At 30.6% G+C, this 11082-nt stretch overlaps 2 protein-coding genes across 2 annotated transcripts in view; one reads left to right on the top strand and one right to left on the bottom strand.

The window, feature by feature from the left end:
- Positions 1 to 11082, bottom strand: part of LOC107456859 (non-selective voltage-gated ion channel VDAC2) — a 113609-nt gene that overhangs the window by 94314 nt on the left and 8213 nt on the right. The gene's annotated exons all lie outside the window — the stretch shown is intronic.
- On the top strand, positions 4933 to 9722 carry LOC107456858 (uncharacterized). Its single transcript, XM_016074825.5, has 4 exons — positions 4933 to 5116; positions 6503 to 6546; positions 7747 to 7857; positions 9628 to 9722. The coding sequence occupies exons 1-4, from the start codon at positions 4987 to 4989 to the stop codon at positions 9661 to 9663; spliced, it is 321 nt and encodes a 106-aa protein (XP_015930311.3). The 5' UTR covers positions 4933 to 4986; the 3' UTR covers positions 9664 to 9722.

Here is an 11082-nt window from a genome sequence, read left to right on the forward strand (position 1 = left end):
CCCAAGTGAGACTGCATTACTGGCAACTTTTGTGGTTGGATCACAATCGGCTTCTTCGATAATTTCTCTGCAGAATATCAGTACATCGAACAAAATACCTCATTTGTCTAGAAAGCAATATGTAAGTTTAGCCATTTCCCATTCCCGCTAAAATTAACGCACACTGTCATGCAATTATTTTTTACCGCTTACTAAGAATAGGGTACTTAACGGTTTGCCACTGAGTGGAGACTTTCTATCAAATGTTTGGGTTTTATCCCTTGAACAATCTTCCCTAAACTAAAGATTATTTTAAAAATGCGCAAAGATTGTTTGTTCAAAAAAGTGTGTTATTATTATCTCATCCTTTTAGTAATAAATTGTAACAAAACGACATTTTAACTAACGGCTTCGATAAAAATTGTTATTTCGGGTATTTCGTAATTACCGCCTTTAGTATACTGTAACATAACAAGCATGTTTCAGCAAAACATAGCTCAGAGCTGCTTTATTTAAAATTTGTTTCAAGCTGTAGTTCGAGCTTTGTCCCCGATCCATGACGTTTTGTTTTCTTTCAAAAAGAGATCATTTCTTTTTTTCAGATTTTGGAATTCCATATTTAAGATATTGCTTATATATTTCCATGTATACTTAAAGAAGAACTCACGTCATAGTTCTGCGGTTGTAACATTTTTAAAATTAATGGCACAAATGAAGTAAAATATTTTTTTAAATTGGGAGTTGCTAATTAAAATTTGAGTAAAGAAAAAACAAAAAAATACAAATGAATCTAAGGAACTGACAAATCACTAATACGGAAGGTGAGACAAAAAAAAAAATTATCAAAACTAGTTTGCATGCTGATTATTTGAAGGTAATAGGTCGAATAATCATCTATTGCCTCTACTCAATTTCTTCCGGCAATCAAACAAATCTTGTAATAGTTTTAATCTCGCTTTTCTTGTAAAATTATTTGTCAGGTTTCAATAAAATATTTTGTTTTTCCCTTGCCTAAATTTGCGACATCTAAAGTGTGTAGTTTATTAACCACTTGTCAAGGAGTCTAAGAATATGCATTAAGGGCTGCCATAATCGAATTTCCTGTATATTAATTGCTAAACATGTGAGGTACCTTTCGACTTAAAATTCTAAAGGAAATCGATACTGTTTTTCGACTTCTAGAATTCGATTCAATTGTGCAAACATGTTTACTATACAATATACGTAAACAGGTGATGAATTTCAAGCTAACATTCATCACGACTTAATCTCAAACTTGGCCGAAGGTTTTTCATCATTGCATATTTTGCTAAGAACATCTGCAAATAATAAACTGATAACGAAATTCAAATTTGTACTTCCTGCTTTTAACATCCGAAGCAAAAATTGAATTGTCAATTGGAATATTTATTTTAACACCAGTTTTAACTGATAATGACTTTCAAATTTGTACTCCCTGCTTTTAATATCAGAAGCAGAAACTTGTTAATTGGAATCATTATTTTAACACCAGTTTTAACTGATAACGACTTTCAAATTTGTACTTCCTGCTTTTAATATCAGAAGCAGAAACTTGTTAATTGGAATCATTGTTTTAACACCAGTTTTAACTGATAATGACTTTCAAATTTGTACTCCCTGCTTTTAACATCAGAAGCAGAAACTTGTTAATTGGAATCATTATTTTAACACCAGTTTTAACTGATAACGACTTTCAAATTTGTACTTCCTGCTTTTAACATCAGAAGCAGAAACTTGTTAATTGAAATAATTATTTTAACACCAATTTAAGTGAGTTTATTCAAAACAGTTCTTATCAATTTTAAACTGAAGTACTGGATTGTTTGTTTGAATCATTATTTTAGCACAGATTCAAATTAGTTGATTTAAATCATCATTTGAAAGGAGTACTTAATTGCTAATTGGGATCATTATTTTAACACTAATTAAAATTAGTTGATTGAAAACAATAAATTATTATCAATATTATAATAGGGTACTACATTGTTAATAAGAATTTTTCTTTTAACACAGATTCAAGGCAGTCAGATCTAATTCATATAAAAAATTAGTTCGAATTAGATGAGTTGATTCAGATCACTCTTTGAACAAATAAATCCTTGACCCGAATCAAATGAATCTATTTTATTAATTTGAATAATTTAATTAGATCGTAATGTTAATCTGATGATTGATTTAATTAGTGATACGATTGCTTGATTATGAAGGGCAGATTTAAAAAAAAATATTGTTCGATTCTGAACCTATTTTATTATTCTAATCAGTTGACTTAAATCCATGGATTCTACAATCTATTTGAAGATTTGATTTTCAGTTCATTCGTATCAGCCAATTTTAGTAATCAACTATTCATCCTGCTTATAAATTTTTTATGCTTTAATAAAAAACAGAGAATGTTTAACAGATAAATTATCACAATAAAGTAGTGAGAATTTTAATTTCTAATTATTTGAAACATAATTATACGCATAATAAAAATATTTAAGATATTTTTGACTACTGAAGTTGTTCTTTTATCACTTTCAAAAAAAAAAAAAAGTAAAAATTCTTACTTACGCGTTTGATTTGTTAAGAGAATGTCAGCATTAGAATTGTCATTTTTAGTGGTCCAATCAAATTCAATGTTATATAATTATTTCTTTTTCTAAAACGAATGTTTTCTTATTTATCGAAATGTCGCCAAGTCTAGGATTCAAGTAAGGCTACAAAACTATAACAATTGTTTTTTTTAATAATTCTATTATATAAAATGATATATATCGTAAAAAATAGCACGAATTAAATTTCTGCCTGGCGTGTTACACTTTTCTAAGTTTTAATATTTTCTAAAAGCATATTTGTAGAATTTGATGACGGAATAAACCGGAATTATATGCAATCGCGGATGGTTACTTAAATCCTATACCGCAATGCTCTTTTCTTAACTAGCAACGGAGTATTAATTTAACATAATCATCCGAAACTTAAGTCTAATTAATGATTTTACTCAGCTATCATTTCAACTTTATCCTGTTTATTAGTTCTTTGAGGACACCGCTGTTTCTTATATATATATTCTTTTCTGGTGCTCTAATTATAAGTAAGAATATATTTTGGTATTAGCATGAAAAATATATTTATTGAAATTCTGCGATAATGGGTTAAATTTCCTCCGTTGCTTGCCTGCATTCGTATGCCTGCTTAGGCACAGGGGTGCGATTGTTCTTGTCTTCCAATGGCGCCATCTATGGCCAAGAATTCGATTTCTGCCACACCATACGTCACACCCGTTTATAGGGCTGACCCATTCATGCATCAATTCATTCATCTACTGATCGTCAGAGAACGATTGATCTCCAATCCAGTACCCCCAGAGGTTTTGATTTGTTATGGGAACATGGAAGACTTTGCGACTAGACAGGTTTAACGAGCATCAATCACCATTTACTACACGGGGAGTCTTCGGCCAGCGGGGTTCGAACGCACGAACTTGGCCCAGCGCCCTACCGACCAAGCTATCCCAGCCTTTAAATTTCCGTTGAATTTGAGGTTATAATAAAAACTTGTTAAATATATGTCGCATAACAGTGATAGTGCGAATAGTTAATTATGAGATAGAGTTTTAGACGAAGTTTATAATAAAATTCAATCTAACTTATTTAATTTTAAATAATTCTAAAACATTTAACAAGTCACATGCCGTTTTAAGTATGATTATCAGAAATAGTTACGTATTATGGTAATAATTAGAGCCCGGATTTTGATGACCTAAAAAATCTCAACTAATGCCCTTAAAAAGTGCAAAAAATGCCCTTAAAAAGGGCAAAAAATGCCCTTAAAATGCAAAAATTGCGAAAAAAAAAATGCCTTAAATAAAGTAAAAATATTGAATTAAAAAAATGTTTTGCTCTTTAAAATTATTATGAGTCATTTAAAAGATATAAAGCAATGCAATGCTTGTTCTACGCTCATTAAAGTTTGAAAAATATGTTTTATATCCTAAAATAACAAAAAAAAAGGAAAATATATTGACACCAAAATATTTTTATTTTGTATAGAAGCTGTAATGGATATAACAACTTCCATCTCATAATATTACTAAATATCAGAATTACATTGGATTATTAAATGTTTTTTGATAATTTGAAATGTAAACGAGCGTCTCTTGTCTGAAAGTAAATTTTCATTCCTGCAAAAGCTTCTTTCAACGTCTACTGATGTTATAGGTGCGTACTTGAAAAAGGCGGTCTTACTTACGACTTCTTCAATTTGAAAAGATGTTTGTTAATATCCTATAGATTTTCTTTATTGTTTGGAAGCCAGTGTAATAATGAAAATTGATAAAAAATAATAAAAATTGTAAAAAATTAACAAACTTTAAAAAATGCATTAAAATGCAAAATACGCCCCAAAATTTCAAGAAAAATGCCCTATAAATCTAAAAAAATGCTCTAAAAGACAAAAAATGTCCAAAAATGCAAATGTCATCAAAATCCGGGCCTTAGTAATAATGATAAGATTTCATCATAACATTTTTTTAGTTTTAAGCCTTTAATTTAGAAAAATAATCAAAAGTTAAAAACGCAACGCTGAGAATAATAGATGAATATTAAAGGCGGATAAATAATCTATCCATATCATTTTAATTTCAAATTTCTAAGTTCGCGCAACAGAACAAAATGTAGCTTTAAGTTGAACCAGCGACGGTGTTGCTTGCTATTTTTTAATACAAATAGAAAGATTAACCGCATTATGAATTCATCTTTTGTATACTTTGTCCTCAAGCTAAGCAAGCATGAAAATAAAATAAGTAATGCTGTTTCAAATTCAGTCACGAATTATATTGCATTTTTAATAGATTCGATTCTCTCTTATTTAAGAGAATCAATTCATAGACTATAACAAAGATCAACGGATTAAGATTTTCAAATATAATTATAAAAGTCATGTGGATTTCGTTTTCCATATTCTCTAGTTTAGAGAGAGATAATCGTTTTCGACGAAGAGATGGACAAACGCTTTCTTTACTTACTCATGCCTTTTGTGGTCATGGCTGCATTGGTCAAAGGAAAAGAAGAAGTCATTGATTATGATGATATCGGAACTTGCGTTCTTGGCTTGCCCTGTTTAAGTGAGGGTAAGATTAAATAAACTTTTCTTTATAATTCAGTCATTTAAAAATTAATTCGCCCTATAGTTGATTAATCGTAAGATATGGTATAGTTTGTCTAGAGTAAGAACTCCCCTAGCCATTCGTCTGAACTCGTGGCGGTGACTATGGTAACGAGGTATAACTAGGACAAAATGAGGTTATAAGGACAGGTTATTGTGTTAGCCCTAGAGTGAAGTAAAACTACCCTCTCTTAAATGCGATATTCTTATTTCCATAGCAGAAGACGGCCTCAGACTTTGTGGCGGGAGGAGTTCTTACAGAATACAAACTGTACTCGTCTTCTCTGTTTGTCATCGGCAGGATTATAATCTACCGTTTATTCGACTTGGTCTGACTAAGTTAGACCAGATCGAATAAAACGTTGACTTAACAGTTGGAGATAAGAAGAAGATCGGAAATTTCAGAGCATTGAGACTTACACTTTGAGAATTTGTTAGACACTTAGAGAATTTTTTCATCACAATTTTTGGCAAATAGATACATTAGAAAATGTTTTTACATTAAAATGTAGACGCCTTATGTTCCAAAAATTTGCTGTCTTATGTTGTAAAAAATAACCTAAATTTTTCAAAATTTATAAAAATAAGATATATTTTGTGCATGTTAATTTTTAAATCACTATTAAAAATGTGGTATTTTAAATCTTGAAAGACTATTTGAATTTTTCTCTAATAATCTCAAGGAATTTCGATCCTGGAAGACAGTGCCTGATCTAAAAATACGGAGACCCTACCTTAAGCACAAAACTGTCAGGGGCCCCTTAGTCATAACTGTAAAAAAATTACTTTATGTAGTGCCCTTAAATTATTAATAACATCAGTAAATTATGATATTCTAGTGTAAATTTGAGCTTATATTTATTACAATTTTTGCTAACTCATAATTCTAATAGAAAACTCTTAAGGAAAATGTCAAAAATAAATTATTTTTAACAATGAGGAGGGCCCTAGACAGGCTTCCTCAGGCTTTATGACAAATTAGGTACTGCTGGAGAGTGACTCATCTGCTTTAATATTTTGTTTGTAAAGTATGATTTACAAACAAAATATTTAAATTAAAAATATATAACCTATTAATTACGCAGTGGATAAAATAAATAAAAAAAATCTGACATCACGTATTTTAAATTGAAAACGGAGGGAGCAGAAATCGTGCATGAAATATCGCTTAGTGGTTATTCATTGATTACTTTTCTACAGTGGATTAAAAAAAAAAATTACTTCACGTACTCAAAATGAATGTCGGAAGGGGGTAAATAGAGGGATTGAAGGGAATGGATTAACAAACAGTGGTCAAAAGGTTACAAAATAAAAATAATTATTCAAAATGACGAGTATTATTTATTTTCAGAAAGAGAAGAGGCGATCATATGTGAAGAAATATTAAGCAAAGAGGTACAACTTTCTAATAACCTTGTCACTATTGCATGTCTTTTGTCGTTATTATAGCATACGTTGTTATACCAAGAAATTTCTCATAGAACTTTGAGATATTCTTTTCTGCTTTGTATTTAACATTAGATTGCCCAAGGAAGTCATTTTGACTGCTCTTTAATTTCTATCAGAAAAGCAATGATGACACAATTTCTTAGAATTTTGTGACTTTTTGTACAACATATAAATTTTTTATTGTTAATATTTATTAATAACATATAAAAAATAATAATTTTAAACAAATTTCTTTGCACAATAGTTATTCTTTCACAATCCTGTCATTTTGACTGCTTTTGGGCAATATAGGTATAGACTAAATTTCTGTCTCTCTAGTTGTTGCAATTAAAGCAGAGGATTTGCGATCGTTCTTGTTTTCCAGTGGCGCCATCTATGGCTAAGAATTCGACTTCTGCCACACCCGTTTATAGGGCGGACCTATTTATATATTTATTCATCCACAGATCGTAATTTTGACCTGAATCAGAGACCGATCAATCTCCAATTCAGTACCCCCAGAGGTATTGATTTGTTATGACATGGAGGACTTTGAGACTCGATAGATTTAACGTGCATCAGTCACCATTTACTACGCGGGGAATCTTCTGCCGGCAAGGATCGAACCTACGACCACTTGGACATGGGCCCAGTGCCCTGCCAACCAAACTATCCCGGCCCGTCTTTCAAGTGTTAAGAGTTATCTATGGACAAACGACTCTTATAACAGTTATAGAGATGATACTGTTAAGTACTCTGATTTAAAAAGTCTGAAATACGAAGAATATTTTAAGATATGTGTGTACTCTGATAATATAAATATTATATTTTGAAGTTCGAAATGCGAATCCTGTTGAACAAAACACACACTGTGTGTGTGCTGTTTTAGAAACGGAGACATTTTTTTTAATAAATATCGTATGGGCGCTAATTAACAAGCATAATGTAAGTCAGACCATACAAAATTAACCTAATATAACCTCACCAAACAAAACTAGTTGCAAATGTTTTTTTTTCATTTCATAAATTAAAAATCAACAAAATATATTTTGGATTGTAAAGCAAAAAACGTAAAGTACAGTCCAGCTTTTATGATCAAAATCAGACTTTCAATTAAGATGGTGAATTAAAACATGGAAAATTCATATAAATAATTTTTACTTTCAGGGAATAAAATATTTGCTGACATTTTTCTCTAAAGCATATTCGAAACATTTTGAAACATTGGAAGACGTTTATGAATACGTTTGTTCACAGAGCAAGCCTGACGAAATAAAGGTTAGTTACCTTGTTTTATTTATTCATTTATTATTATTTTTTTAAAATTTGAACTTTGAGAAATAAATATGAATTCTTATCACTCTCCTCAAACCAAGGTTTTGGGCTCATACGGCAAAATACATTCTTTTTTTATATTTCTGTACAAAATCACTTTCGTAAAAATAAAACTATTATATCTCAAGCTAACGTTTGCAAAAATTTCATATAACACTTTCGTTATGGCAGTCCGTCATAACGAAACGCCACTGAAACGATGCACTGCGCCGAGAAGTTTGTACATTGCATGTCGGTAAGCTGTTCGGATTTTTTTATTTAAGTGTTAAATAACAATATAGGAGATTTTGCAAGTATTATTGATAAAAATTCGGGCACATTTAACAATGTCTGCAGACACATTGACTTACAAAACATATTTAGGAGCATTAAAAATATGCTTTTAGAGTGTTTATCAAAGTTTCATACAGGCGGGGGCTGCATACGGCGCTCGTACACACAGGTCATCACGTTTATGCCGGCTAAGTGCGGAGCTCGTACGCATAGGTCATCCAGTCTATGCTGGCTGAAAACAGTTCGCATATGAACAGGTTGTCGCGCGGATACCGGCTGAATACAGTGCTCGTATACAGAGGTCGTCACGTGGATGTTGGCTAAATACGGCACTCGTACACATAGGTTGTTACGTGGATGCCGGCTAAATACGGCGCACGTATGCACAGGTCGTTGCTCGTACACACAGGTCGTCACTTGGATGCCGGTTAAATACGAGGCTCGTAACGAAAGGGTTAAGGAAAACAGAAACATTGAAAAATTAACTATAACACTAAAATAATTTATTACTTTAAGAATCCATATACCTTTTAAACACATTTAATCAAAAAGAATTCTGGATTTATTTTCTTTCCGCCTGAACCTATGACGAATTATAGATATTGTTGTGTAGTTTAATGAACTAAACTGTTAAAAAATAGCAAAACTTACAAGAAAAAAGAATTTGAGGGTCTTGTGTTTGAAGAACATTTATAAAAGAGAAAGAAAAAGCTGATTTTGTTTAATTATTCAAAACTATTTGGAACTTACAATTTCAAGTCTTATAGATATAATTTGAATTTATGCAATTTATTTTATGTAACTAGACTTTTTAAAATGTATCAATAGCCTTAAAAATGCAATAAATTGTGTTACTTTAATTGATATTGAACAAGTATTTAAATTCAAATATAAATAAAAAATATAGTTAAATATTTATTCACATTCTTGTTCTAATTTAAATTTATTTAAAAAAAATATTCTAAGATGCTTTTTACATTAAAAACTATTGTCTAGATATTTGTGTGTAAGTTGTGAAATAATGAACTATTTTTTTTTAATGGATATAGTATAGAGAAAATATATAACATTCAAGGAATAATAAAGTCATAGTGTTTTATTTTCCATAGATAAATCCTTAATTTAGTATTATTTCTAAAAATATTTTAATAAAATTCATATTATTAAGTATATGGACCAAATCATAATTTGGCTTATTTGTCCCATGGCAACAAGACATTCCTTTATATGTACATAACTGTTAATATTTTCTCAAGTTACTTGATGTTTAATGAGGAAGAAATGATAGAAAGACTAATATTAAGATTGAAACATGGAATCAATTCAAAATATAAAAAAATGTTTTATTAATACTGCCAAGGGACTAGTCAAGAATATTATATTTTGGTTTTGCCCATATGTTATGTTATATAGATATTACAACTTTTATTTTTCACTCAGGTACAATTCAGTAGATTGAAAAAGGAGGAGTATTAATATTCCATGTACAGAGCTTAAGAATAATGTGAAAATCAAATAAAAGTATCACGTGATAACTAGTTTTGTTTTCTTTCTAAGATCATGCTGTCATGTCACAACGTAAAATAGGGCATCCAAACTTTTTAGCTAATGGAAAACTTTCACTGACCAACGTTTGATGCTAACTCCTATCATTAAAATATTAAGACGTTTGTAGTTAATTCAATTTCAAGGAATTAGGTGAAATAAACACTTGATGTATATCATATCACAATGAGAATAAACAAGAGGTAGGTAAGTTTGTGTATTTATTACAGCATAGATAGAAAATCTAAATTCGCAGTCTGGCATGCAAGAGATAAAACCATGAGACACCTGACCGACAGCTCTTTTTTGTTTCCTGAGGAAACCAAAACTACCCATGTGAGAAGGGTGTATTTGAACTTTTTTCATGAAGGGAAAACTATGGTAAGAAGGATAGACAAATAATCCTTTACGAACTTTACCAAAAATTAACAAATGAATTTATATGTCTAAATAACTTTATAAACTATATTATTTTTTTATATTTATTATAAGCAAATCTTTTTATATTTAAGACTTGTTTCACAATTACACTCACATTTCTGATGAATTGGACACTGATTTATTTATAAAGAAGTATGTGCTTTAAATTAGTTTCAACTATATTACCAAGATGTATAAAGACACAAAAACAAATGAGGGATGTTTTTGAATAAATCTTCATCAGCGAGTAGCGTTCTTTTAAGGAAAGGTGACACAAAGGTAGTTTTTATACAAATTATGTTTGTAAATGTAATAAGAGACTTGAATTGAAATGGCAAAGCAGATTCTCAATAATTATTTTGAACCCAGTAAGGTGCAAAAAATAATTCTAAAATTAAATAGGAAATAAATTCAAAAGAGAACAAAGACTCAGAACATTTAATTCAGCAGCATTTTTGCAAGGATCTCAACATTGTGAGCTAAGTCATTGAGATGGCCAGGGTACCTTTGTTCATCATATGTTTAATACTAAGAACCTCCCTGATTGTAGAACAGATTTGTAATACAGTGGACTGATAGTAAAGACAAAGTTCCCAATAAAGTGACAAAATCAAGCATCACTGGCTGCTGTAGTGAGCGGGTCGGTGACCATTTTGATCGGAATGCGTAGGGGACTGAGGGAGCGTGGTATTGATCCTCGTTAAACTGTTTTAACATAAAGTGCTCGAATTCACAAGCAAGTTGTCGGGATATCAAAAGCAGGGGAGCGATCCTTTCAGCAGAGGATAAAAATTGTAATGACATGTCTACGGATTATTTTCAGAAATGTTTCCCAGATCTTCGCTCATTGTGCAGCTCTAGTACAAACAAACATGCACATTAAATCATTGCAGACAAAAATGCACATTAAATAAAAAAAAAAAAAAACAA

The sequence above is a fragment of the Parasteatoda tepidariorum genome, chromosome 4 (genome assembly GCF_982258835.1).
Source record: "Parasteatoda tepidariorum strain Cologne lab strain chromosome 4, Ptep-v5.0, whole genome shotgun sequence".
In the NCBI taxonomy this organism is placed as follows: domain Eukaryota; kingdom Metazoa; phylum Arthropoda; class Arachnida; order Araneae; family Theridiidae; genus Parasteatoda; species Parasteatoda tepidariorum.

What these genes read in the sequence shown, in the direction of transcription:
- LOC107456858 (XM_016074825.5), top strand. Translation starts at nt 4,987, where the DNA reads ATGGACAAACGCTTTCTTTACTTACTCATGCCTTTTGTGGTCATGGCT. An exon ending in CTTGCCCTGTTTAAGTGAGG is followed by an intron (nt 5,117 to 6,502) that starts GTAAGATTAAAT and finishes ATTTATTTTCAG; the next exon opens with AAAGAGAAGAGGCGATCATA. An exon ending in AAGAAATATTAAGCAAAGAG is followed by an intron (nt 6,547 to 7,746) that starts GTACAACTTTCT and finishes TTTTACTTTCAG; the next exon opens with GGAATAAAATATTTGCTGAC.